Source organism: Euleptes europaea, chromosome 8 (assembly GCF_029931775.1).
Source record: "Euleptes europaea isolate rEulEur1 chromosome 8, rEulEur1.hap1, whole genome shotgun sequence".
Lineage (NCBI taxonomy): Eukaryota > Metazoa > Chordata > Lepidosauria > Squamata > Sphaerodactylidae > Euleptes > Euleptes europaea.
This window is the reverse complement of record NC_079319.1, coordinates 10,706,232-10,733,730: the sequence shown is the minus strand read 5'-3', so window position 1 is coordinate 10,733,730 and position 27,499 is coordinate 10,706,232. Positions and strand designations below refer to the sequence as shown.

The 27,499-nt window shown below is 45.9% G+C and overlaps 1 protein-coding gene across 1 annotated transcript; it reads right to left on the bottom strand.

Moving 5' to 3' along the window:
• Positions 1 to 1,171: 1,171 nt before the first annotated feature.
• Positions 1,172 to 27,499, bottom strand: OC90 (otoconin 90). Its single transcript, XM_056854662.1, has 21 exons — positions 27,466 to 27,499; positions 25,587 to 25,652; positions 22,836 to 22,901; positions 22,245 to 22,304; positions 21,440 to 21,614; positions 19,454 to 19,566; positions 18,136 to 18,264; positions 17,619 to 17,660; positions 16,604 to 16,660; positions 15,649 to 15,699; positions 15,200 to 15,247; positions 13,265 to 13,318; positions 12,003 to 12,056; positions 11,789 to 11,839; positions 11,581 to 11,631; positions 9,765 to 9,809; positions 8,106 to 8,225; positions 6,840 to 6,944; positions 5,741 to 5,915; positions 3,820 to 3,926; positions 1,172 to 1,485 (listed from the first exon to the last, which is right to left on the bottom strand). The coding sequence occupies exons 1-21, from the start codon at positions 27,497 to 27,499 to the stop codon at positions 1,172 to 1,174; spliced, it is 1,917 nt and encodes a 638-aa protein (XP_056710640.1).

The following is a 27,499-nucleotide window of genomic DNA, read 5'->3' as shown; positions in this document are numbered from 1 at the left end:
GGTTGCCAACCTCCAGGCAGGGTTTGGGGATGTCCTGGAATTATAACTGATCTCCGGACAACATAGATCAGTTCCCTTGGAGAAAATGGCTGCTTTGGAAAATAGCATTATACCCTATTGAAGTCCCTCCCCTCCTCAAACCCCACCCTCTCCAACTCCACCCTTAAATCGCCAAGAATTTCCCACCCTGAAGCTAACAACCCTATGTATTAGGGCTTTTTTTTTTTTTTGAAGGACAGAAGGGCACTGTATAAGCAAGGATTTCTGCTTCTTTATAAACACACACACACATATACATCTTCTATTGTTTGTTTCCTATGGCAGCTATGTAAGGTTCCCAGCCGGAGGGAGGGGATCTTCCAATTTGGGGGCCCTTCCTCGGCACCGTTCAGTGGGCCAGCGGGGGGACTTATCACCAGCAAACTGAGGCCAGCATCACTTCTGGTGCGCACCAGAAATTATGTCATCACGTTGCCAGCGACATGGGGACGCTCTGGCATTTGGGCAAAATATGGTAAAAACGGCATCTACCCTAGAGTTTTTGCCCAAATACCAGAGCGTCCCCATGTCACTGGCAAGGTTATGACGTCAATTGCGGTGTGTGCTGGAAGTGATGACACGGCGACAGAGACCCAGGCCTCAGTTTGCTGCAGATAAGTTCCCCCCACCCCCATCAGTTGCCATGGGGGTACCTGGCAACCCTTCAGCCATGAAATGCTGTGTCCCCTTTAACTTGATTCCTAGGGTCGCTAACCTCCAGGTAGTAGCAGGAGATCTCCTGCTATTACAACTGATCTCCAGTCGATAGAGATCAGTTCACCTGGAGAAAATGGCCGCCTTTGGCAATTGGACTCTATGGCATTGAAGTCCCTCCCCTCCCCAAACCCCACCCTCCTCAGGCTCCGTCCCAGAAACCTCCCGCCGGTTGTGAAGAGGGACCTGGCAACCCTATTGATCCCTGCAATAGCTGAATTTTTTAGCCATGGTTTCTGATGTGATCGACACCCTTTTGGTTTTACTGACCCTTAAAAAACACCCTTTACAATTGCACACAATCTTTGACCATCTGGAGGGGAGGGGAACTGGCATTTGCGAAAAGAAGCAAGCAAAGCGAGACTTCGGCACGGGTTCCCCCTCAAATCGTCGCGGCCGGTCGAGACCGAAACGCCGGTTATCTCGCTCGCAGTGGCGCCGCTCTGGGCTTCGGCCCCATTCGCTGTGCCGCTCGCTTCGCCCTTCTCAAGACGCTCTTCGCCACCCCTTCTTCCTCGCTGCTGCTCTCTTCCTCGCTGGAGGTGCTGGACCCGATCCCATCGCTACTCGAGGGCCTCTCGTATGCCCCGCGGCGGCAAAGCAATTTGTCCTCTTGGCAAGTTTGCTTGTTAGGGAACATCAGACTCTCGTTGAAGGGGGCCGTAGACATGCACTCCGCGGCCGCATTGTCACAGGAACACAGGAGCTTTTCGCACATCGTCCAACCGATGCCTTTAGAGGAGAAAAGTTAAATAATTGTTCAATAAAGAATTAAAAACAGCAAGTGGATTCAGGTAGGGTTGCCAGGTCCCTCTTCAACACCAACGGGAGGTTTCGGGGATGGAGCCTGAGGAGGGTAGGGACTTCAATGCCATAGAGACCAATTGCCAAAGCAGCCATTTTCTGCAGGTGAACTGATCTCTATCTGCTGGAGATCAGTTGTAATAGCAGGATATCTCCAGCTGGTATCTGGAGGTTGGCAACCCTAGATTCAGGTCTGTTGCTAAAGCTTGGATTAGGAGAACGGTTTTGAAATGTATGGTACAGATAGAAGAAGAGGAAGAAGAGTTGGCTTTTATATGCCGACTTTCTCTACTGGCTTCCAATCTCCTTCCCTTCCTATCCCCGCAACAAACACCTTGTGAGGTAGGTGGGACTGAGAGACTTCAGAGAGAACTGTGACTAGGCCAAGGTCACCCAGCAGGCCTAACGGGTAGGAGTTGGGAAACCAATTTGGTTCACCAGATTAGAGTCCACCGCTCAAGTAGAGGAGCAGGGAATCAAACCCAGTTCTCCAGATTAGAGTCTGCCGCTCCTAACCACTATACCACTCTCAGCTCTGGGTTGGGAAATATGTGGAGATTTGGGGGAGGCGTGGAGCCTGGGGAGGGTGGAGTTTGGGGAGGGACCCTCCAAAGCAGCCCTTTTCTCCAGGGGAACTGATCTTGAACTCTTGGAGATCAATTCTAATAGTGGGAGAACCCAGGTGCAAGTTGGAGGTTGGCAACCCTGAATTTTGACAAGTCACAATGAGTTTTGACAAGTCACATTCTCACATCATCCGTTCCCCTTCCACATAGTAGGGAACTACACTTACAAGCTTGTAACAGGGTACAGAAGAATGACCTACCCTGAATCATAATGACAAAGTGGTCTGGAAGTCGAAGGGACCAAAGTTTATGAGACTTGGAGTAATATCCATGACTAATATCTCCCGCTTTTTTAAAAGGCTAAAAGTAATTATGGGGCAGGGAGGGATTTGAATCCGATCTGTGAAGGCCATGAAGGTAACAACTATGTACTCCACCTTGAACACCATGTTGGAAGGGTAGGATATAAATGTGGACTCATGAATCTGGATTACACTGGATCAGACCCTTGGTCCGTCAAGATCAGTATCGTCTACTCAGTCTGGCAATGGCTGTCTGAGGTCTCAGACAGAAGGGCACCTCAGAAGGGCATACCTGGTACTTTTAACTGGAATTGCTGGGGATGGAACCTGGGACCTTCTGCATGCCAAGCAGATGTTCCACCACTGAGTTGCAGTCCCTCCCCTGTTGTGACAAATAGACCGGTAGCTTCTCCTATGAAAGAACTATCGGGCCATTTGTGAAGGGTCAATTTTGATGCTCGCTCAAAGCTCTTTTTAAAAATGCAACTTTAAAAATGCCTATTCACTGTTCCAATGCAAAAGGAGAAATTCCACCCCACACACACACACACACTCGCCTGCTCCTCCATTCCTGTTTGCATAGCCATTAGCATGTTCGTAGCTAATGCGCCACTGTTATTTTGCATGGTTCCTTGAGGGGATTCTTCGGGGCAAACACCAAAGGTCGAGTTAAATGGGCTCTTAAGTAATGCGAAGCAGGTATGCGCCGGCTTCGCAGTCACTTCCGGAATGATGGTTCAGCATGAAAAATTCAGAAAAATATGCGGGGCATTCAGCCTGGAACACACTGCTAATTACCATGCATAAATGGTTTCAAATTAAGGGATGGGCAATCTGTATTCAGGGAGGGGCTATGGCTCAGTGGTTGAACATCTGCCTGGTATGCAGAAGTTCCCAGGTTCAATTCTTTAATATCTCTAGTTTTAAAGGGATCAGGCAGTCGGTGACGTGAAAGATGGACTCCGATCTGAAGAACCACGTTCAATTCCCCACTCCTCCACATGAAGCCTGTTGGGTGACCTTGGGGCAGTCACAGTTCCTTCAGAACTTTCTCACCCCACTCAGAGGCAGGCAATGGGAAACCACTTCTGAACGTCTCTTGCATTGAAAACCCTATGGCATTGTCATAGGCCAGCTGTGACTTGACAGCAATAACAACAACAATAGGTGTAAGGCAGCTTTGTGTGTCCAAAGGGGAAATCATGGGAAGAAAAAGAGTATACCCCACCAACAACCCTCTGTGGCCCCAATACAAAATGGGAGCCTCCACAGAGTTTTTCGCTTCTTTTTAAAGGGGTGGGGAGAGATCTTATTGATGGATTTCTCGGTTCATATCTATTTGTGGCTATTATTTCAGTAGGAAGAAAAACAGTGGGTAGCTCATGCCAGCTTACACTTTGGTGTATGATCAAAACACAGAACTTCAGATCTCGAATTCCTGTCCGGCTGGCATCCGATTTTCTTCAGTTGCTCCAGGCAGCAATGATGAGAGAAACAGCACCTTTAGTTAAATTTAACAAAAAAAAACCAGCCAAAGTTTTAACCATTCTTAAAATGTCCCATTTCTCTAAAAGAAGGCAGTCTTTGCAGGGATTTTTTAAATCTAGTTTGCACAAACTCTGTAAGTAGCTTTCTTTTGTAAAAAACAAAACAAAAACCCTCATATGGAAATGCTAGCTGCATTCAAAATATGTGTCTGGGTGATGAAACAGCAGCTACCATCGGTGTGTCCTTTCCTTCAAAGTCTCACTGTTGAATAGAGGTTGACAAGCTGCCTCTTTCTGGTAGGGTTGCCAACTCTGAGTTGGGAAATTCCTGGATATTTGGGGGTGGAGCCTGGGGAAGGCGGGGCTTGGGGAGGGGTGGGACCTCATTTGGGTTAAACGTAGCGTTGACAACTGCCAGGTAATAGCAGAAGATCTCCTGCTAATTCAACTGATCTCCAGCCGATGGAGATCAGTTCACCTGGAGAAAATGGCCTCTTCGGCCATTGAACTCTATGGCATTGAAGTCCCTCCCCTCCCAAACCCCGCCCTCCTCAGGCTACGCCCCAAAAATCTCCCGCCGATAGCGAAGAGGGACCTGGCAACCCTAGTATAACGCCATGGAGCTCACCCTCTAAAGTTGCCATTTTTTAACTATATAGCTAGAAATTTGGAACAGAACTGAATCAAACTTAGGTAAAATAAAGGAGTTTTAAGTAATATGTAAGTAATACATGTGATAACTAATATGGAAGAGAGATCACGATGGGTAGCCGTGTTAGTCTGTCACTAACAGTAGAAAAGAGTAGGAGTCCAGTAGCACCTTAAAGACTAACAAAATTTCTGGCAGAGTATAAGCTTTTGTGAGCCACACAGCTCACTTCTTCAGATACAGCTAGTGGCTCATGAAAGCTCATACCCTCCCTGCCAGAATTTTGTGAGTCTTTAAGGTGCTACTGGACTCCTACTCTTTTCTACTGGTATGGAAGAATATGTGATAGACAAAGCGTAGTGTAATTCAATGAGGTTGACAGTAGAATTGTAATTTTGAATGGCAAGTTTCATATACATTGTTATATTGAGTTTATGTTTTAATGTTTTAGTGTGTTTATGGTTGGTTGTTTGAGTTTGTTAAAAGAAAATTGTGGAAGAAAACAACCAAAGTGCCATTTCCTTCTCAGGCACTGATCTCTGCAGTTGGGAGAGCAGTTGTCATTCCAGGAGATTACCAGGCCCAATCTGGAGGTTGGCAACCCTATGGCAGTGGGGTCACTGTGACAAAATCTTGATTCCTATTTGTACGATTGCATCAAGATGTTGCTTTGCAAAGGGTGAGGAGGTGCAAATCAGAAGAAGAAATTGCCCATGAACAATGTTCTGTATTGCATTTGGAAATCAGCTTCCGTCCCCCTTGTCTCTGTACTATAATCCACCACCTATCTAACCAGTTTTATCTCACCCATCCTCCAAGAAGCTCAGGACAGCATACATGGGCCTTTCCTACTTGGTCTTCACCACAACCCTCTGAGCTAGGTTTGGGTAGGAAAAGGATGGCTGGCCAAAGGTCACCCAATCAGCTTCATGGCTCAGTGAGGATTTGAACTTGCGTCTCCAGATTATAACCCAGTGCTCTAACCACTAGACTACACTGGCTGTCATTGGTGCTTCCATTGGTGGTTCACAACCCAGCAACTGGGGCTTCATGAGCCTACAGGTTGAAGACCACTTCTTTAGTACCTTTGATTAGTTCCCTTTTGGATTTAATTTTTTGCAAGCAACTTTGAATAACAGATTAAAAGTCATTAAATAACACTATTAATGATATCTCAACCTGTCCAGATCATCTGTAGGATGGCCTTTCCCTTCCTGGCCACAGTAGCATCCATATAATTCAAAGTCCTCTGGGCATCGGTCCGTTAAGCAGTAGAGCATCTCGCCTAGTTGTGCCATCTCCCTCTTTACTTGGCCATTGTCTCGCATTTGAAGAAAGGTAAAACGGTCACACACTGTGGAGAGATGGAGAAATCAGGGTTCCACCATTTGACTCCCATGGGGATCTTTTCCCACTGAGCTCCAGAATGTACTTGCAGCATCCATAAGTTTTTAATATACCAGCTGTGGCAAAGAAAATGCCTTTCCTAATGTGCTTAGATGGGAGGGAAGGCAGCATGGTATAGCCTGATCTTGTCAGTTCTAGGAAGCTAAGCAGGGTCAGCCTTGGTTAGTATTTGGATGGGAGACCACCAAGGAATACCAGGATTGCCATGCAGAGGAAAGCAATGGCAAACCACCTCTGCTTAATCACTTGCCTTGAAACTCCATTAGGGGTTGCTATAAGTCAACTGCGACTTGACGGCACTTTACACACACAACGTGCTGAGAGCAGGGGTGAATTGGCTCTTGAACTGACCAGAACAGTTGATGGAGGGGCAATCATATGGAGGCCAGGAACAAGCTGAACCAAGCTTGGTGAAGCAAGAGTGGTGTCAACCCTCTGAATTCAGACCCTGCCAGCTTCAGTACAGGCTACAGTAACTGCTGAGTTGGTTATTGTTGTTGCCACTGTTGGGTAGGTTCAAAATGGTGGCAAATGACGCTGGCCAGAGTGCCACTTAAGGAAGAAACATGGGAAGACAGTAAATGATGCTATGTTGCACATCCGCAGAAGACTGTGCTGAATTTCAGAGCTCCCCTTCACAGCGGGAACATGTTATTGTCATTATTTCACTGAAAACCACTTAGAGACTCTGAAAAAAAAGTCATGTGCCAATGTTCTACATCAACTGTAACTAGAACAGAAGGGTTGACTTTCTTCCCTCCCCCTTAAGTTCATTGAAGGAATGCTGCAAATGGTTACAGAATCATGTCTGCTCATTATCCACATCTTGTTTCAATAATGTGTTGGTTTTTTACTTAGAGAGAATCCGCACCTTTTCCATAAGCATCCACATGATCCAGTGTCTCTTCTGGAGCCGATGTAGAATAAGTTGTACTCTCCTCTCCTGGGCCTGCTATCTTAAAAAGATTGTCTGTTGCTGCAGATCAGACAAAGTTTGTTATTCGGTGGGGAGGGTTAATCCATTGTGGCACCCCTCATTTGTTACGGCATAAGCTTTCATGGGTCAGAAAAATTCCATTTGGAAGGAAGGCAGATTTATTGACATAATTGTAATTAAACAACCATTGTTATATAATTATGAGAACCTTATTTTCATCTCTTAGTGACTTGTGTGGCCCTTTTATTTTCCCTGGTAAGTATTGGGTATATTTGGTTAATGCAGCAGAGCTTTGGCCCAGTCTGAGAAGCATGATATCGAGTGCAGTAAAATCAATCCTCCCAAGAAGTAAATTGCAAAGAGTAAAACTTATATTTATTCAAGTAGATTCTGTTCACGATCAAGTTGCAGTTGAAAAAAAGGCAGAAATGAAATCTAAAGAGTACATTTCCCTATCATAGGTGGCCAGCTATTCTGGCATCACATGAATGCAAGAATAGGATATTTGTTTCTACAGGAGAGATGTGGAGAAACGTCTGTCTCCATTACAGTCCAAGTGGAGAAGAGAGGGAGCAGTGGCTACTGAGGGAAAAGGGGGAGGGTGTCAGAGGGCAGCTCCCAGGTTCAGACAAAGAGAGGAATGTCCCATTCAAGAGATAACATTTATGTGATTTAGCGGCCCCTCCAATGTCCAGGCATGCTGAATTGCTCACTCCAACACTAAAAACATTTATTCCAGCACAAACTTTTGTGAGTCAGAACTCATTTCATCAGATGTATAAAGTGTTTACCCATCAGGCAGCAGTAACCTGACATGCAAAAATTACTGAGTCACTGTGCACAGTCATCCTTTCTCAGCTAGCAGTATGAAAAGATGTGAATGAATTAAAAACAAAATGGCAGATCATATCAGAAGAGAGATATCTATGATCCTTGAAGTGAAAGCATATGGACTGATGTCGCCTTCATTCCAAACGGACTCCATGTAAATCAGGGGTGTCAAACATGAGGCGCGTGGGCCGGATCCAGCCCCTTGAGAGGTCTTATCCAGCCCGCAAGCCAGCTGAGGCAGCCACCACCACCCCACTCACAATCTGGGCCAGCAAGGCATGGCCCGGACCGATCAAGTGACATGTATGTCATATTTGGCCCTTGACAATTCAGTTCAACACCCCTGATGTAAATGTTAGTTCTGCTTACCTTTGTCTGTTGAACTGCCAGAAAACTCTGAAGTTGGCACCACCTCTGGCTCTACAGAATTAATATGGGCTGTTGGAACAGAGGTTGTCTCTCCATCTGGGATAACTTTTTCTGCCAGCCCTGAAAACACACATGGGATTAAGACTAGGGGCTGGATTCAGCCTAGTTTTTCACTCACCCAGTTCCCTTTACTGTATACCCACAGTCCCCATTCCACACGACTTGTCCATGCTGGTCTCATGATCTCCAGCACAGCCATTTTAGGTGGCCGAAGGGTGATCCCATTTTTACCAGTAGAAAAGCTGGTTGGAGCCATCCCAACAACTATTTCCCCCCAACAAATATTGATGTTTTGGAATATTTTTTTATGGATAAAGACTGCTATTTTAACCACAGATTTTACCAGACATCTGTAATTGATGTATGGTCAAACATACATTTATTATTGTTCAGTATGTTGATAAAGAAGGCCAAGCTACCCTGAGGTCACAGCTCACCCAGTGTGGGTTTTTATCCCATGGAAATGGATTGTCTGAAGGGAACCCAGTGACTGATGGACTGTGCTGCTTTCTTTTCCCAAATTGGAGTTTTACTGATTGTCCAAAGGTCTGAAGACTCTAATGCTCATTCTTTCATTAACAGCTGTGAGTTTCACATCCCCAACCTTGTCATCATTTTTTCCTCTCAAATGTGGATATTCTTGACAGCAAAATATTGTCGAAGGCTTTCACGGTCAGAGTTCATTGGTTCTTGTACGTTATCCGGGCTGTGTAACCGTGGTCTTGGAATTTTCTTTCCTGACGTTTCGCCAGCAACTGTGGCAGGCATCTTCAGAGTAGTAACACAGAGTAGTAACACAGAGAGACACTGTCCTTCAGTGTTACTAGTCTGAAGATGCCTGCCACAGTTGCTGGCGAAACGTCAGGAAAGAAAATTCCAAGACCACGGTTACACAGCCCGGATAACCTACAAGAATTCTTGACAGCACTTGACATGATAAAAGCATCAAAAAGTCAAAGTATTTCTCAACCTCCAAAGACCCACAATTTGTCCCTAAAATTTATAAATAAATTTAGAAGAAAGCTGCAACTTCCAAGTAGTACAGGTTGGCAGTCCTTGAGTCAGGCTGTCAATTTCTGCCGATAGAAGAGATTTACATCAGCAGAATATTACTTTCTCTCTACCTCCATCCTGATGAATTTCCAAATGTTACTCCTGGGGGATAGGAGACCTCCAAGAATAGTGTGAGGAGAAAGCCAGATGTCTGCAGTGGAAAGGGGATCAAGATAAAATTCCTGTCCTTGTCTGTGTTCAATATTCTGTACCTCTTAGACCATGTTCAGTCCATATCTAACTTGTTTTAGGGATCCACTCCCCTTCAGTTAATTTATATTTTGATTTCTCATAAATGGGTGGCCCCATTGTGTGGATTTCATCATCCACACAAGGACCAACCACTTCCTTATTAGATAAAATGATAAATAAACAGATGTTCTGGGTTATAAAAGATAATAAATAAATGTGCCTCTAAGTACAAGCAGTGCCTTTTCTTCCAGAGAATTGTGGTTCATCTTTATACCTGGTTTTAGAAGGAAAAGATCCTGAATCAGAAACCGCAACTCCCTTTAGATTTTAGTAGCATTTACTTTGTTGACTTACCACTAGGCATGGCCTCTTCAAATGTAGCAAATACGCCGGCCAGGGCTTTTATATAAACAGGAAAAAACCAAGGGTTAGCAAAGAAATCAATTACCTGTACTTTTTGCAATCTGTTTCATGAAAGGGGAAAACTGAAAAGTATTGCCCTTTAAACAATTCAAAACCATTACTTCCCCCATTTACAGACCAGGGAAACTGAGGCACAAAGTACATCTAGTTTGTCCAATGCAATAGAATGTAAACTATAAAAGGAGAAGGAGAAGGCGAAGGAGAAGGAGAAGGAGAAGGAGAAGGAGAAGGAGAGTTAGTTGTTATATGCTAACTTCCTCTACCACTTAAGGAAGAATCAAACCTGCTTACAATCGCCTTGCCTTCCCCTCCCCACCACAGACACCCAGTGAGGTAGGTGGGGCTGAGAGAGCTCTAAGAGAGCTGTGACTAGCCCAAGGTCACCCAGCTGGCTTCATGTGTAGGAGTGGGGAATCAAACCTGGTTCTCCAGATTAGAGTCCAGTCCACCGCTCTTAACCACTACACCACCCTGGCTCTCACAGGATTTTCTGTCCTTTCCACCAAATGTCTACTCTCATCTACACAGCCTAGGAATACTGAACAAGGTCTCAAGAAATCGCCAAGCACTCGATTGCCACTCAAGTAAAGGCACATCAGTTCTCTTTCTGCTATTGCTGGTTTCATGACCCACAGGCAGATTAGAGTGATTGCAACATAACTTTGATTTGCTCTGAAAGACCATATGCTGCTGGGCAATAACAGCTGGAGATGCCTCTAACCTTCAGCCCCTGCTGGTGGGCTTCCTGAAAGCATCTGGTTGACCACTGTGGAAAATCTGGGCTAGCTAGACTTCTGGTCTAGTCAAGCAAGGCTCTTCTTGTGTTCTAATGTCTTTGATGACAACGTGCAAATCAGAAAAGGAACACTAGGCACCTGTTCCCCACCACCACCCAATGCTCCATTCTGTTTGATCTGGCTTAGCACTGCCTTCTGAGCCTACTTCTGGTTGTTACCTTCAATCTATAAATGGTTTGAGCTTCAAGATCCCTTTGATTCAAGACTACCTCTGACTCCTTTGACCTAGAGATCTCACAAACTGTCTGAGGGTGTCTTCTCAACATGACCCCATTTGACCAATCTCACAAACTGTCTGAGGGAGCCAGTGTGGTATAGTTGATAAGAGCAGTGGTCTGGAGTGGTGGACTCTGATCTGGAGAACCGGGTTTGATTCCCCACTCCTCCACATGAGCAGTGGAGCCTAATCTGGTGAACTGGATTTGTTTCCCCACTTCTCCACATCAAGCCAGCTGGGTGACTTGGGCTAGTCATAGCTCTTTTAGAGCTCTCTCAGCCCCACCTACCTCACAGAGTGTCTGTTGTGGGGAGGGGAAGGGAAGGTGATTGTAAGCTGGTTTGATTCTTCCTTGAGTGATAAAGAAAGTCGGCATATAAAAACCAACTCTTCTTCTTCTTCATTTCACCCCCTTTGACCAACAGAGATCTCACAAACTGTCGGAGGGTGCCTTCTCTATTTGACCCCCTTTGACCAATAGAGATCTCACAAACTGTCTGAGGGTGCTTTCTCAACCCTGACCATATTTGCTTCAGTATTCTTCAGCAACAGGTCACCAGACTCTAGAGGAACATCTATTGAAGACGAGAAAATGAAACAGTGCTGCTACACTTTGCAAAATGTTTAAAAAATGAATAAAAGTTCAATTCATGCTTTGCTTATTAGGCTGTTTTGTCAAAAGGAGTTAAGATTGATGTATGAGAAGACAAAGAAGAATTAGCCTGAGATTCACCTCCTGCTTCAGAGGTCTTCAGCAATAGGTCACCGGACTCTAGAGGAACATCTATTGAAGACAGAAAATGAAACAGTGCTGCTACACTTTGCAAAATGTATAGAAAATGAATAAAAGTTCAATTCATGCTTTGCTTATTAGGCTGTTTTGTCAAAAGGAGTTAAGATTGATGTATGAGAAGACAAAGAAGAATTAGCCTGGGATTTACCTCCTGCTTCAGAGGTCTTCAGCAACAGGTCACCGGACTCTAGAGGAACATCTACTGAAGACAGAAAATGAAACAGTGCTGCTACACTTTGCAAAATGTATAGAAAATGAATAAAAGTTCAATTCATGCTTTGCTTATTAGGTTGTTTTGTCAAAAGGAGTTAAGATTGATGTATGAGAAGACAAAGAAGAATTAGCCTGGGACACATCTTTACCTCCTGCTTCAGAGGTCTTCAGCAACAGGTCACCGGACTCTTGAGGAACATCTACTGAAGACAAAAACTGAAATTATGCTTGAACACATGAAGCTGCCTTATACTGAATCAGACCATCAGTCCATCAAGTTCAGTATTGTCTACTCAGACTGGCAGCAATTTTCCAGGGTCTGAGGCAGGGAAAGGTCTTTCACATCACCCAAAATTTGATCCTTGTTACTGGAGATGCCAGAGATTGAACCTGGAGCCTTCTGCATGCTGTGCAGATGCTCTACCATTGAGATAAGGCCCTTTCCCTATATGCTGACACACTTGGGGAAATGTTTAGAACATGAACAAATGAAAAAAAAATGCCATTCATGCTTTTGCTTATGATGCCATCTAGAAGGAATAAGACGAGAGATGCCTTGAATTTCTCAGAGAACCTGTTTGGCAAATGAATTTACTTTGCTCAGCACTCATGATCAGACTGTGAACCGATCAGGGATATCTTTGGATTGCATCAACTGAGAACAGTTGGTGAACAGGTTTGCTGCTGCCTGTTGGTCAGATGCTGACTCACAGCTGCTGGGGGAAATCAGCTGGGAGTTGGTTTCTTATCTACCTCACCCCCTCAGCAAAATAGCTACACAGTGAAGTTGTAAAAGGGTGCTCTCCCTCCCATCCAAGCTGGGCAGGGAAAGAAGCGATGGTTTGAGTGCCTGCATTGCAAAAGTGAGAGAAAGAGCTCATTTCTCTTTCCTCCCTTCCACACAGGGTGGGGACAGAAGAAATACTTTTGATGTTTGCATTGCAAAGGGAAACGTAGACAGGTCTCATGTCTCTCCCACCCCCTGCCCAAGGTGGGCAGGGACAAATGCAATGCTTCTGAGCTCACCATAGCAAAAGGAAGAAAGGGCTGGTTTCTCTTCTTTTCGCTGGCCCCAAGCTGAGAGCTTGGAGCAGAGAAAAGTAAAATCAGCTGGCTTCGGTTCACCTCCGCCGAGGGCTGCCAGGTCCTTCTTCGCCTAAATTTGCTGCTTATCAGCAAATCTGGGAGGCAATAAAGTTTCCAGAATGGGAGATGGGAAGAACCTGACTTCCAGCTGATCAGTGGAGAATGGGATTCAGATGGCTACAGGTAGTGTGTTATACAGCCCATTGATGTATTGGCTGCCTGATCACCACAGATGAACAGGAAGTGAGCCAAGCTATTCAAGCATCCCTAGTTAAGACAGGTATAGGAGGACAGAGAAAAACATTAGCTCAGGAGACATCTTTACCTCCTGATTCAGGGGTCTTCAGCATTGGGTCAGTGGACTCTGAAGGAACATCTGCTGAAAACAAAAATGAGAATGGGACAGCCACACTTGCAAAAAAAGATTTAGAAAACAAATCAATGGAAAGTACAATTCATGCTTTTGCTTATGATCCTGCTTTGCAGAAAGAAGCCAAGAGTGTGATGGAGGCTGATGCAGCAGAGGGTAGAAGCATCAGCCTAGAAGTCATCTTTACCTCCTTGCTCAGGGTTCGTCAGAAACAGGTCAATGGATTCTTGAAGACCATCTGCTGAAGACAAACAAAATGGCTAAACACATGGGACTAGGGTTGTCAGGTGCCTCTTCACCACTGGTGGCAGGTTTTGGGAGCAGAGCCTAAGGAGGGCGGAGTTTGGGGAGGGGAGGGACTTCAATGCCATGGAGTCCAATGGCCAAAGCGGCCATTTTCTCCAGGGGAACAGATCTCTATCGGCTGGAGATCAGTTGTAATAGCAGGAGATCTCCAGCTACTACCTGGAGGTTGGCAACCCTCCGTGGGACTGATCTGTTGGCCTGAAGCAATTTCGCCTAACAAGGGTAAGTGAAATGTTCTTAGGGGAAAACATTATCCGTAAGATAGTTGTTGGTGGGCATCCATATTGGTCTGCAGTAGAAGAGCAAGATTCGAGTCTAGTAGCACCTTTAAGACCAACAAGGTTTCCAAAGTTCCATCTTTGGAGACTCAAAGTTCATTTTGTCAGAAGGGATGAAGTGAGTTGTGACTCTCAGGCCCAGCCTGGTGGAACTCTCTCTCTAATGAGACCAGGGCCCCTGAGAAATCTGATGCAATTTCGCAGGGCCTACAAGTAGGGTTGTCCCACCCCTTCCTCACCGGTCTCCATCCCATGTTGCCATAGTAACAAAGGGGATGAAGAAACCACAGGGATGTGATTGGATCCCATGGGGAAAGCCATGCACACATCAGAGGCACGTCTGCAGAGTCGCCTGGAAGATCTCCCAGAATTACAACTGATCTCCAGATGACAGATTAGTTCCCCAGGAGAAAATGGCTGCTTTGGAGGGTGGATTCTATGGCAATATACCCCACTGAAGTCCCTCCCCTCCCCAAACCCTGTCCTCCCCAGGCTCCACCCCCAAATCTCCAGGAATTTCCCATGCCAGAGTTGGCAACCCAGGTCAGCCATGCAGAATGGAGGTGCTTTCACACTTCTTCCTGTGCAATCCCACCTCTCCTGGAGATCCCAAGAAAGGACTGAACAGTGTAGTCCTATGTAAAGTTACTCCTATGTACACCCATTGACTTCGAGCCCAAGTAACTCTCCATAGGATTGGACTCTGAGGCAACCTCCCTGTTTCCTTCAACCAATCAACAGACACCCTCTGGTTCTTAATTTGCATATTTGAAGTTTGTTGGTTGGCTCCCTTGAGAATATGCTTTTGACAGCTGCTGTACCCACGCTCAAAGCTGGATAAATGAATGTTTCGTATTCCTATACAAGTGGCAGGATATTGAAGGGTCACTTGGTTTTGAAGAAACATTGGAGTCTTCAGAATTACTCTTATTTTAAAATACTGTTTACTTGGAGAATTTATATCCTGCTTTTCACAGTCAAAGACCTTTTCAGCTCAGTTAACAAAGATTAATTGCAATGAAATGCTCGACTGCACATTAAAACTCTTGTTGTCTCACCGAAGGGAGGCAGGTTGTCAAAGGAGGAACTGAGTCTATAGTTGATCCAAAGTTTGTTTGTTTTTTCCAACAGAAGATGCCAGTCCTTGATTATGGGTGGGCCCAGATGAACCATCCTACTGTGTAAACTACAGAGCATGTTGAGTAGTGGAACTAGCTATGGTCCTTCACTTCAGAGTCTTTGCAACATATACTTCTGTGTACCACAACATTGAACGTATTGACAAAGGCCTACAAATCCCACACACCTCCTCTGAAGATCTCCAGACCTCCATCCCTCAGGAAATCCGGTGTAACTGTTCAGAAGAGAAAGAAAACCGCTTGCAAATGGTGTAAAAACTAAGCAACCTGATGAAAGTAATAGACCTTATCGAGCATATTAATCAAGAAGAAGAAGAAGAGTTGGTTTTTATATGCCGACTTTCTCTCCCATTTAAGGAGAATCAAACTGGCTTACAATCTCCTTCCCTTCCTCCCCCACAACAGACACCTTATGAGGAAGGTGGGGCTGAGAGAGTTCAGAGAGAACTGTAACTAGCCCAAGGTCACCCAGCAGGCTTCATGTGGAGGAGTGGGGAATCAAACCCAGTTCTCCAGATTAGAGTCCACCACTCTTAACCGCTACACCACGCTGGCTCTCACATCACATAGTCATAGCTGGCTCTCACATCACATAGTCACATCACATAGCACTTACATTCAGCCCTAGGAGTCCTTAGCATCATATCACCAGTCGGTTGTGGAATTACTAGAAGAAGATACATAACAAACCAGGGTATGCCTGTGAGAGTACGCAAACTTTAGGGCCCCACAGAATTTTTTTCTCAGGTCAAAACCTCACATTTGGAAAGGCATATTGTCAAACGTTTGCCTGCTGGGTTTCCTCAAAATACACCATTGGGGTTGTACAGCCACCCCCTACCAGTGGGTGGCGACGTTGCACACCTGAGAGTCTAGGTTGGTTCTATATTGGGTCTAGTTGTGTTTTTTTGGGGCGGGGGGAGCTGACTGTTAAGACTGTTCTAAGATTTGTGCTGGAGGTGGTGCTGCAGACCACTCAAACTCTTTATCGCAGCTGGCTCCTTAAACAAGTGTGTTACAATCCCAGGGGGACTTCAACCTGGCTACTAAAATGAGTAGTTTTCAGGGGCGCACTTCCGGGGCGCACTGGGAGTGATGCCATCCCATCGTAAATGAATGCATGGAAGCTACGGTATTTGGGCAAAACTCTAGGGTAAGAATAGCTTCTGCTATAGAGTTTCTGCCCAAATGCCAGAGCATTACCACAACATCAGTGACGTGATAAACGTCATTTCTGGTGCGCACATTTCCGATGTGATGGTGTCACTTCCAGTGTGCCCCGGAAGTGGTGAAAAACAGAAGTAACATCATGACACTCTAGGAATCTCTGTTTCTGGAGATTCATAGAGCTATGCGATGTCACTTCCTGGTTTCCCTGGGTTGATGTCATTCCACATGTGAAGCTGGCACTTAAAAAATAAAATTATCTCGCTTGTAGCAGCAGCGGGCAACAAAGGAGATTACAGTGGGAGGAACAGAATATGTTCAACCCTAATAGAATATTTCCCCCGTAATGCTTTCACTTTGGCCCTAGCTGTCCCAAAGAAAAGCAATGGATCTTATGCACATACCCTCAGCCATAGCAACAGTCGTCAGTGGCGAATTTTCAGTCCCCTGTTGCCGCAGCTCTGCAAAAACAAGCACATTCCTGAAGGGTAGCCAAGTTAATCTGCTGCTGACAAAACACCTCCATCTTGGGGGCGATACAAGTACTACTGAATGGAACTTCCATGGGTTTGGCCCCAGTAAATTTGGGAGTCTTTGCAGTGCCGCAAGATGAGGGTTGCTAGGTGGGTGGTTTCGGCAGGCAATTGCTCGCCAATCCACCCTGCTGCTCCAGAACGGGGATCATGCGCCCCATGATCATGTAACTTCTGGGGTTAGCCCCAGAAGCGCCGCATAACCCTGGCCGCTTTAGTACCCAAACCCTCCCCTCCCTAAACCCCACTTCCTGAGGCTTCATCTTCAAATCTCCAGGCATTGCTGAACCTGGAGATAGCAACCCTACCTAGAATCATAGAGTTGGAAGGGACCACCAGGGTCATCCAATCCAACCCCCCTACACAATGCAGGAAATTCACAACTGCCCCCACACACACTCCCAGTGATCCCTACTCCATGCCCAGAAGATGCCCAAGATGCCCTCCCTCTCATGATCTGCTTAAAGTCCTAGAATCAGCACTGCTGACAGATGACCATCTAGCCTCTGCTTAAAAACCTCCAGGGAAGGAGAGCTCACCACCTCTTGAGGAAGCCTGTTCCACTGAGGAACCGCTATAACTGTTAGGAAGTTCTTCCTAATGTCGAGACAGAAACTCTTTTGATTTAACTTCAACCCGATGGTTCTGGTCCGACCTTCTGGGGCAACAGAAAACAACTCGGCACCCTCCTCTATATGACAGCCCTTCAAGTACTTGAAGATGGTTATCATATCCCCTCTCAGTCTTCTCCTCTACCCCTGAGCCATGACCTCACTGAGTTTAATTGCCAAGGACCTCCCTTTTGAAGGATTTGTACCTGATGTCTCTGAGGCCCACTGCAAACAAATGCACAATAAGCAGACATTGCATAAGTTAGAAGACATACCTGCTGCAAAAACGGTTGGCCAACTTTTCTCTGTAGCTGTTTCTGAAAGGGAACAAATGTAAACTTTTAAAAATATATATATGTTCAGCCACATGAACAATATTTCAGAAAAAAGGAAAGAGGAATTAAAGCTACATCAGACAGTAGGGTTGCCAGGTCCCTCTTCGCCACCGGTGTGAGGTTTTTGGGGCAGAGCCTGAGGAAGGTGGGGTTTGGGGAGGGGAGGGACTTCAATGCCATAGAGTCCAATTGCCAAAGCAGCCATTTTCTCTGGGGAAATTTATCTCTTTCGGCTGGAGATCAGTTGTAATAGCAGGAGCTCTCCAGCTAGTACCTGGAGGTTGGCAACCCTACACCAGAGCCAGACAAAGGTAATTTTGTGCCATCGCTTCCAGCACAACGGCAGGAAGCATGCTGCTTTCGGTGAAGAAACGATAAAGCAAATTCAAGTAAAGGAAAGGGGGACACCTACAGGTATCAAGGAATTGAGTCTTTCCCCCCTCTTCTCTGTTCTCACCCGTAACCAGAGAGGGACAGAATGAAACATCCAGGTTGTTCAAGGAAGAGTTAATGCGAGCGTGCACAAAGCATTCAATAGCCGCTTTGTCGCAGTTGCAGAGAAGGCGTTCACAGGTATCTTCAGACTCTGGAGACGAAAAGGGGGGGAAAGAATTTAAAGGCCCACGTACAAAGTCCTATTGAGGTATCTGTTTCCACCATCTGCCTTCTCTCGATAAGGTTTTGACCTGGACAAGTACATTTCATTGGGTAGCTGGTAGAGTGTAAATGGTGCTTCTGACGCTATTCAGCCAACGTGGAACCAGTTCAAGATTAAAAGCCTGCCATGGGGGAAGCAGGCGCAGTTCTAAACACACTTGCTTTGCAAAAAAAAAAACACGTGCCTAAAAATTTCCTATGTGTCCAGATGCCTTTCAGAGGGCCGATTCAGGCAGGGTTTTCAGGAAACAACTGGGACAAGAATCAATTGTTCCACTGGCCATCCCAGCTGCTGGCTTCCTCAAATGAAAACAGAAGTCCATTGGTACCTTAAAGCCTAACAAGCTAGGGCTGCCAGCTCTGAACTGGGAGATTCCTTGAGATTTGGGGGTGGAGCCTGGAGAGGACAAGGTCCTCAGTGGAGTACAATGCCATCGAGTCCACCCTCCCAAGCATCCATTTTCTCCAGGGGAACTGATCTCTGTCATCTGGAGATGAGCTATGATTCCAAGGGATCCCCAGGTCCCACCTGGAGGCAGGCATCCCCACTAGTACTCGGCAATTACTAAAACTAAAAGCCCGCATGCTGTAATGGTTAAGAGAAGTGGACTCTAATCTGATTCTCCACTCCTCCACAAGAGCAGAGGACTCTAATCTGGTGAACCGGGTTGGTTTCCCCACTTCTTAAACCGCTCCGGGGTTTGAGGAGGAGAAAGAGGAGGAGGAGGAGGAGTTGGTTTTTACACCCCGATTTTCTCTGCCTTTAAGAAGTCTCAAACTGGCTCACAATCATTTCCCCCCCTGCCCACAGACACCTTGCGAGGAAGGTGGGGCTGAGAGAGTTGTGAGAGAACGTGACTAGTCCAGGGTCACCCAGCAGGCTTCATGTGGAGGAGTGGGGAATCGAACCCAGTCCTCCAGACTAGAGCCCACCACTCATGTGGAGGAGTGGGGAATCAAACTCGATTCTTCAGATTAGAGTCCACCGTTCTTTACAGCTACTCCATGCTGGCAGAAAAACCCAATGAAATCATATCAGGAAGCCATTCCTCAATCTATCTCATTATTTCACAATTGAAGACTAGGTTCCCGGCACCATCCTTCTTTCTCAGTCTTACCACAGGTGAGGTTTTTGGTCAAACAGCTGACGTCCACAGTGATCTTGGAAGGATCCCACACACAATCTTCCTCTGTTGCTTTTTCGTAACACTTGCGGTGTTGGAAGCAGCAGCTAAGAAGAAGAAGAAGAAGAAGAAGAAGAAGAAGAAGAAGAAGAAGAAGAAGAAGAAGAAGACTTGGTTTTTATTTGCCGACTTACTCTACCACAAGGGAAACTCAAACCGGCTTACAATCACCTTGCCTTGCCTACCTCTCCCCACAACAGACACCCTGTGAGGTAGGTGGGGCTGAGAGAGTGTGACTAGCCCAAAGTCACCCAGCTGGCTTCGTGTGGAGGAGCGGGGAAACAAATTCTCCAGAATAGCCTCTGCCACTCGTGGAGGATTGGGGAATCAAACCCAGTTCTCCAGATCAGAATCCACAGCTCCAAACCACTGCTCTTAACTACTACACCACACTGAAAATAAATAAATTAATTAACATAGAAACCTTTTCAGGATTTCTTATGAGCCTGGAATTAGCTTCATTATCTGTTTTCAGTACCAAGATGCAGCCTTGGGTGAGACTGCTTGGAGTATATTCCTTTTCTCTCATAAGGCCTGTTTCCCTACTTTAATTTTGAGAGTGAAAATTGTTCTTTCTGGTGTAATAACGCTGAACTATTTCCTGGGGGGGGGGAGTTACTGTGAATCTCTTTGGTCCTGTTGACATGAATGTAAGGCCATTTATGCAGGGGAAATTTGCATTGGGTTTGCTGCTTGGCAGATGCACAGTTTTCTGATCTGAATTCTCAAAACTGTATGCACGGGGGCTTTCTGCCCTGAAGATTTTTTTGTTTGTTTAAAAGTGTTATCTTAGCGAAAAACATCCAAAATAGTTAACAGAAATGAAGTGGCGGGAGGGAACAGCCATCTCCATTCCCCAAGGTCTTTACACTCGCTGCCGAAACTGACCAAAATGTCTCTGGGAAGGGTTGGATGAGGAAGGGACTGAAGCGAATGAGGCAAAATTTAAATTTACGATAAAACAGGTTCCTGAAAATGTGGGACAAGTGCCCCGGCAGCTGCAAAGTGACCTCTGAAGGTCAGAAAAATAATGAATAATCCAAATGAAGCCCCAAAGCAGTCCCGCAAGGCTAAGTAACTAAGCATAAATGGCCTCAGGGATTCACTCTTCCTCCTAGAGTCATCCCAACCAATCAGGAATCATATAACTAATAGTTGTCTATGTGCTGCTGCCTCTGCAGGCAAAGAGGTTTATAGCAAAGGCAAAGATTCCTGGGCTGATTGCTTGAGCTGTCCTGGACAATCAGGAATCACACAGTAAACGTGAGGATGTAGCATAGGCAAATAAAGCTTATTGAGGCCAGTGCTTCCTGAACAGGCAATTAGTTTCATCTTCTTTTGGAGGAATTCCTGAAAAACCAGTGCAAGGGGCTTTCAATGCCACAGCAAATCACTCGCCCATCCCCCATTTGGCTCAAGTATACTATCCTATCAGTGAACAATCACAAGCAAACTAGAATTACGGGTAAGGGCAGGCCTTAAGAAATAAGAGCTGTGTCTGGAAGACACAGGCTGATCATGCAAGAAGTACTGATACATGGGCACATGAGACACTCGTGCAAGTGGAAAGTGTGAAGGATAGGAACTCTCTCTGAGGTTCGGTTGCCAACTAGGTAGTAGCTCTGAGGTTGGGTTGCCTCCAGGGAGTAGCTGGAGATCTCCTGCTATTACAACTGATCTCCAGCCGATAGAGATCGGTTCCCCTAGAGAAAATGGCTGCTTTGGCAATTGGACTCTATGGCATTGAAGTCCCTCCCCTCTCCAAACCCCGCCCTCCTCAGGCTCCACCCCAAATATCTCCAGGTATTCCCCAACCTGGAGCTGGCAACCCTACTCTGAACTGGGTCCCTCTTAAATACGCTCCCTGATAGGTTTGCCGTCAATCAAATGGGAAGCACACCTTCGCCCTCCCAAACTCACCTGTCTGCTTCATCCACGGGGAGTCCCTCCATCTCATATCTGCAGGCACAGCCATAGTCTTCGAAATCTCTCGGACAGAAGCCGGTCACGCACTTCAGTTTGCTCACAAACGTGAGGAGGGCGGGGAAGTTCGTGAAGATGGACTGGAGCCACGTGAAGTGGGAACCCAAACAGTCTACAGAGGCAAGAATGCAGTACCAGTGGTCACGCTCTGAGATTTTGGGAGCTTCAAGGTCACAGCTCCTATGTATATGTTTATTTTTGCAGATAGTAGCTCCGGGCGGGGGGGCTGATTGGGACTGCCATGCAGGGAGAGGGGGCATTTACCTCCTTACCTTTGCCCTCCTCCCAACAGAAAAAGGCCTTGTGGAACTGCTGCATGTCTCACTGGAACAAACATAGGTCTTTGATGCATGTCTGTTTCACTCGCCATCAACCCTCCGACGACTTCGGGGCTTTGCGGTGATTATGCATGCTGTTTCTGACCATCAGAGATCACCCCTTGTGTTTCCCTGCATTTTTCCCTGCATTTTCAGAGACCTGTTTTATCTCAGATTTGAAAACGCGGGCCAAACGCAGGGAAAGGCAGGGGTAAACCCTCACAGGGTTGCTGTGCGGGTAAAATGGAGAAGAGGAGAACGGTGTGTCCCCACTGAGGGGAAAGGCCAGGTGTAAATGAAGTAAACAGATGAATAATTTCCACATTTCATATTAAGATCCACACGCACACATATGCAAATGTCAACATCTCTCCCCTTCAAACAAACCTATGGGGGGGGGGGAGAGAGAGAATAAGTTCACTTACCAAAAAAGAATGCAACACCTTCTACATCAGCAAAGACCCCATTGAAGAATGTCAGATTATCTGAATGGATATATTTTAAAGGTTAAAATACATTTATTTCATGTATCTATCAATATACTCTGTTGAAGGGGGCAGGGTGGGACAGAAACCTGGCCCGGTGGCAGAGCGCGTGGCTGTCACGGAGAAGGCCCCTGGTTAAAACCTTGTCACCTCTAGTAAAATAATTTCAAGAAGCTGGTGCTTGGAAAGACCCTTGTCTGTATGAGACGTAGGGTGCAGCTGCCAATCAGAATGGAGAACACTGAGCTACTTGAATCCATGGAAGACCGCCACGGTTGTGCTGTGGCTCAGAGGTAGAGCCTCTGCTCAAGATGCAGAAGGTCCCAGGTTCAATCCTCGGCATCTCCAGTTAAGGATCAGGCAGTAGGTGATGTGGCGCGCACCAGTAAAAGGATGCCACAGCACCCACAGGCACTGTGTTGGGGATACCTGATCTAGACAGACGGGTGAGATAGCTCAGTATAAGACAGCTTCTTCTATTCATATATTTCACAAAGTGTTTGTCTCGCTGGACAGATGTGAGAATCTTACTTAGGTTTCTTTCCGGTGCATTGGGAAGATCCATCAGAAGAGTCGGCAGCTGGGATTCTTGCCCGTCTTTCTCACCAGAAGAAAAAGAAATGAAAAGAAACAAACAAGAAAATCAGGAGATGGTTTGAATTCACCATAAAATCAGGCAGTTCCCATACTACAGAGGGCAAATCCAGATTTGCCACTTTGGCCTTTTATGCATGGCTGTCTCCCTCGCGGTCACCCCTCCAATGATGCTGGATCCTTGTTTTGATTATGCATGCTGTTTCTGACCATCAAGGGCCCTGTGGTGCAGTACTGCAGTCCAATCTCTGCTCATGACCTGAGTTCGATCCCGACAAAAGTCTCCTGCTATTACAATTGATCTCCAGCCAATAGAGATCAGTTCCCCTGGAGAAAAATGGCCGCTTTGGCAACTGGACTCTATGGCATTGAAGTCCTTCCCCTCCCCAAACCCCGCCTTACTCAGGCTCCACCCTAAAAACTTCCTACCGGTGGCGAAGAGGGACTTGGCGACCCTAGGGAGATCAGCTGTTTGGAGGGGTTCGTCAGGACAGTTTCTTCCAGTAACAGGATCAAACCTGATGCCTTCTGCCATCCACCCTGGGATCGAGGACAGGATCCAGTGCAACCCCATATCACTATGCAAGTACCTTCTAATGTAGCACTGGCTTAGAATGCTGCAAACCTCAGACTACTCCCTTGAAAATCCTATTGAAATCAGCGTCCTTTGCATCTCAGCATATGCATTTCTTAATCCACAATTTGGGCAACCTGTCAGCTGATTCATATTTGTATTGTTATCACAGATATTCTGCTCTTATTATATTTTATTTGAGATAAAAAACATTCTAGGAACCTATTTCAATATACTCAGAAGATAGGCATCCGGCAGCCAATATTAACATGCTAGAATCCTCCACCCCATTCACATCCAAACGAGTTCTTCTCACTGAAACCAGAGGACTTTTATTTCCATGCAAATGTGTTTCGGATCAGTTTGGCAGCATCAGATTTGACGTCCCGCTGCTCTGAAATGCGAAGAGCAAAGAAAGGTACAAAGGGAGCCCAGTTATGTGTGCATGAATCGATATTAATATCGTATATTTTTTTCTGAATTCAGAGGGAGAGAAAAATCCAGAATAGCCACGTTTATATAGAGTAAGAACTCAGGAAGAAAGTTGAGCAAACGCTGAAGGAGAAAGAGTGGCTAACATTTTATGAACTACTTTGGATAAGCTTTATCGACATACAAAGCTTACTTGATGGAAGAAAATATTAGGCGTGATTAAAGAAAAGACAACCAGCTAGTGGATTCAGAATGCTGAGAACAGTAGGTCTCATTCACAATTCCCAGTTTACTTTAATGAAAGGGATGCTTTGTGTGTGGAAAAAGCCATCACTTCACTGAAATAAACGAAGACCCCGACTTGCACAAGTGTTTCATGCGTATGTCAGAGAATATACAGAGTTCCAGGGTGGCAGCGGGCCTGAACGGCTGTAACATAAAAGCTGTTGGGTTGCATTCGGATTTACAGGTGGGGCCTGGCGATCTTCTGGAATGACAACTGATCTCCAGAGTGCAGAGATCGGTTCGCCTAGAGAAAACGGCTGCTTTGGGAGGTGGATTCTACGGCAATTATAACCCACTGAGGCCTCTTCCTTCCTACAATCCTGCCCTCCCAGCTCCGCCCCCAAATCTCCAGGAATTTCTCAAGCGGCAGCTGGCAACCCTATCAATGGACCTGTCCTCCCTCCCTCCTCCCACTGCAGCCCACTGATCCCCACAAAATGCTGCTCCTAGGACATACGTAGGGTTGCCAACCTCCAGGTAGCACCTGGTCATCTCCAGACGACCAAAATCAGTTCCCCTGGAGAAAATGGCTGCTTTGGAAGGTGGACTCTATGGTATTATAGGAAGTCCTTCCCTACCCCAAAACTCACCCTCCCCAGGTTCCACTCCAAAAATCTCCAGGTATTTCCCAACCCAGAGCTGGCAACCCTAGGCATAAGGGGTAGGGTTGCCAGGTCCCTCTTCCCTACTGGAGGAAGGTTTTTAGGGTGGAGCCTGAGGCGGGTGGGGTTTGGGGAGGGGAGGGACTTCAGTGCCATAGACTGTAGTTGTAGACCACACGGCTGGAAGGCTGCTTGCCAGATCATCTCTGACAGCAAAAAAAGGGGGGGCTTTAAAAACTCAGCAGCACCTTGTCTCCACATAAATACATGTGGCCACATCCACACCCCTTCTCTCTAAGGTGCTGCTGGGCTCGAATCTAGCTCTTTCGCTGCAGACCAGCATGGCTACCCTCTGAATCCTATGCAGAGTTAGTCCAGTCTAAGCCCATTGATTCGAACAACTTATCCATGGGGTCACGACATAAGATCGCAGTACATTCTCCCCATATTGTCATCCCTTCCTGGGAGATCGGAAGATGCTAAAGTTTCCCTTCTCTTAGCAGACTCCTCTCGGGAGATAACCATTCAAGTAGCCAAATTTTGCCTCCGGTCTAGTGGAATTCGTAAACGGCGAATTGAAAACCTTTCCCCGTAGAAGATCTTTCCTCCTCTTCTTCAAATCATCCTTCCCAGAATCATCAACTTTTATTATTTTATTGTATTCCTTTAACCTAACTTTGATTTTGATTCAGAGCTGATACTGTATCGAAATAAAACTTGATTGATTGATTGATTGATTATCCATGGGGTTGGTTAATGAAGTTGGAAAGAGCGCAAAAATGTATTTCCACTTACCACTGTGCAATACCATCAACATATTCACCAGTAGAATTAACACCATTGTTTTGCAGAAACGTTTACCTAGTAAATAGAGTAAAATGTTAGGTCAAGTGCATGTTTTCTTTCAGGGAACGAAACATTGCTGACCCTTCACGAAACTATTGATATTTTCAGAATGAAGTTCATTATAATGTGATAGGGGTGATGGGAAAGACGGTATGACTCTGCAAACTCATCTAAACTATTGATCTTTTCAGAATGAAGTTCATTATAATGTGATAGGGGTGATGGGAAAGATGGTATGACTCTGCAAACTCATCTTAGTGCCAGGATCTTTGAAAGGTTGCCGCAGCCAGCTTCTGTAGAAAAATATTTGCTCACGCGCAAGGCAAAGTATCTGGGTCTTTTTCATCGTCGCAAAGTCAGAGGGAGGCATCCAGTGGGGTGCCCAAAGTTTAGTTCTGGGCTCGGTACGTTTCAATATTTTTTATAAATGATATGGATAAGGGGGTGGAGGGACTACTGGTTACATTTGCAGATGACCCCAGATTGGGAGGAGTAGCAAACACCCCTGGAAGATAAAGATCGAATCCCACGAGATCTGAACACACTGGAAAAGTGCGCAGATGGGAACAAGAGGCAATTCCACAAGGACAAGTGCCGAGTTCTAATTCTGGGCAACAAAAATTAGAAGTACACATACTGGATGGGGGATACACTTCTGGGTAGCAGTGTGTGTGAACAAGATCTAGGGTGCAGGTGGACCGTACCCTGAATATAAGCTTTAAGTGTGATGCAGCGGCAAAAAGGCAAATGCGGTCTTGGGGGTTTATCAACAGGGGAGTAACATCCAAATCGCAAGACGTCATAGTCCCGCTGTACACCCCATTGGTCAGATCATATCTGGAGTACTGTGTGCAGTTCCGGAGGCCTCACTTCAAAAAGGATGTGGGCAGAATGGAGCAGGTGCAGAGGAGAGCGACGAGGATGGTCAGGGGCCTGGAGACCAAGCCCTGCAAGGAAAGGCTGAGGGAGTTGGGAATGTTTAGTCTGGAGGAGGTTGAGGGGGGACACAATTTGCTCTTTTTAAGTATTTGAAAGGCTGTCGCTTAGAGGAGGGCAGGAGGCTGTTAGCAGCAGAGGATAGGACTCACAATAATGGGTAAAAATTACAGGCTGAAAGGTACCAGCTGGACATTAGGGAGAAATGTTTACAGTAAGAGTTGTTCAACAGTGGAATCAGCTACCTAGTGAGGTGGTGAGCTCCCCCTCTCTGGCAGCAGTGGTTGGATGAACACTTGTCAGAAATGCTCTAGGCCAGCGGTTCCCAAACTTTTAAAGTCATGGAGCACTTTTCAGAAGAGAAATTCATCACTGAGTGCTAATTTTCACCTAGCACCTATATACTGAACCGAATAACAGTAGTATTTTTCTTTCTAATCTCTTCACGGAGCACTAAGAGGTGATTCGTGGAAAACCAAGTGCTCCGTGGAGCACAGTTTGGGAACCGCTGCTCTAGGCTGTTCCTCCATTGAGTAGGGGGTTGGGCTAGATGGCCTGTGTGGCCCCTTCCAACTCTATGATTCTAAGAAAGACAGCTAAATGGAGGAGCCCTGAGATAAGTTTATAAAATTACAGATGGGTGTGGAGAGAAAATGTTCTCCCTCTCAGAATTCTACCAGTGGTGGCTCACCCAATGAAACTGATTGGGAGTCAAAGAAAGAAAGAAAGAAAGAAAGAAAGAAAGAAAGAAAGAAAGAAAGAAAGAAAGAAAGAAAGAAAGAAAGAAAGAAAGAAAGAAAGAAAGAAAGAAAGAAAGAAAGAAAGAAAGAAAGAAAGAAAGAAAGAAAGAAAGAGCCTTTCACATAATGGAAAAGTAACATGTGGAACTCACCGCCACAGCATGTAAAGGGATTTGACAGATTCAT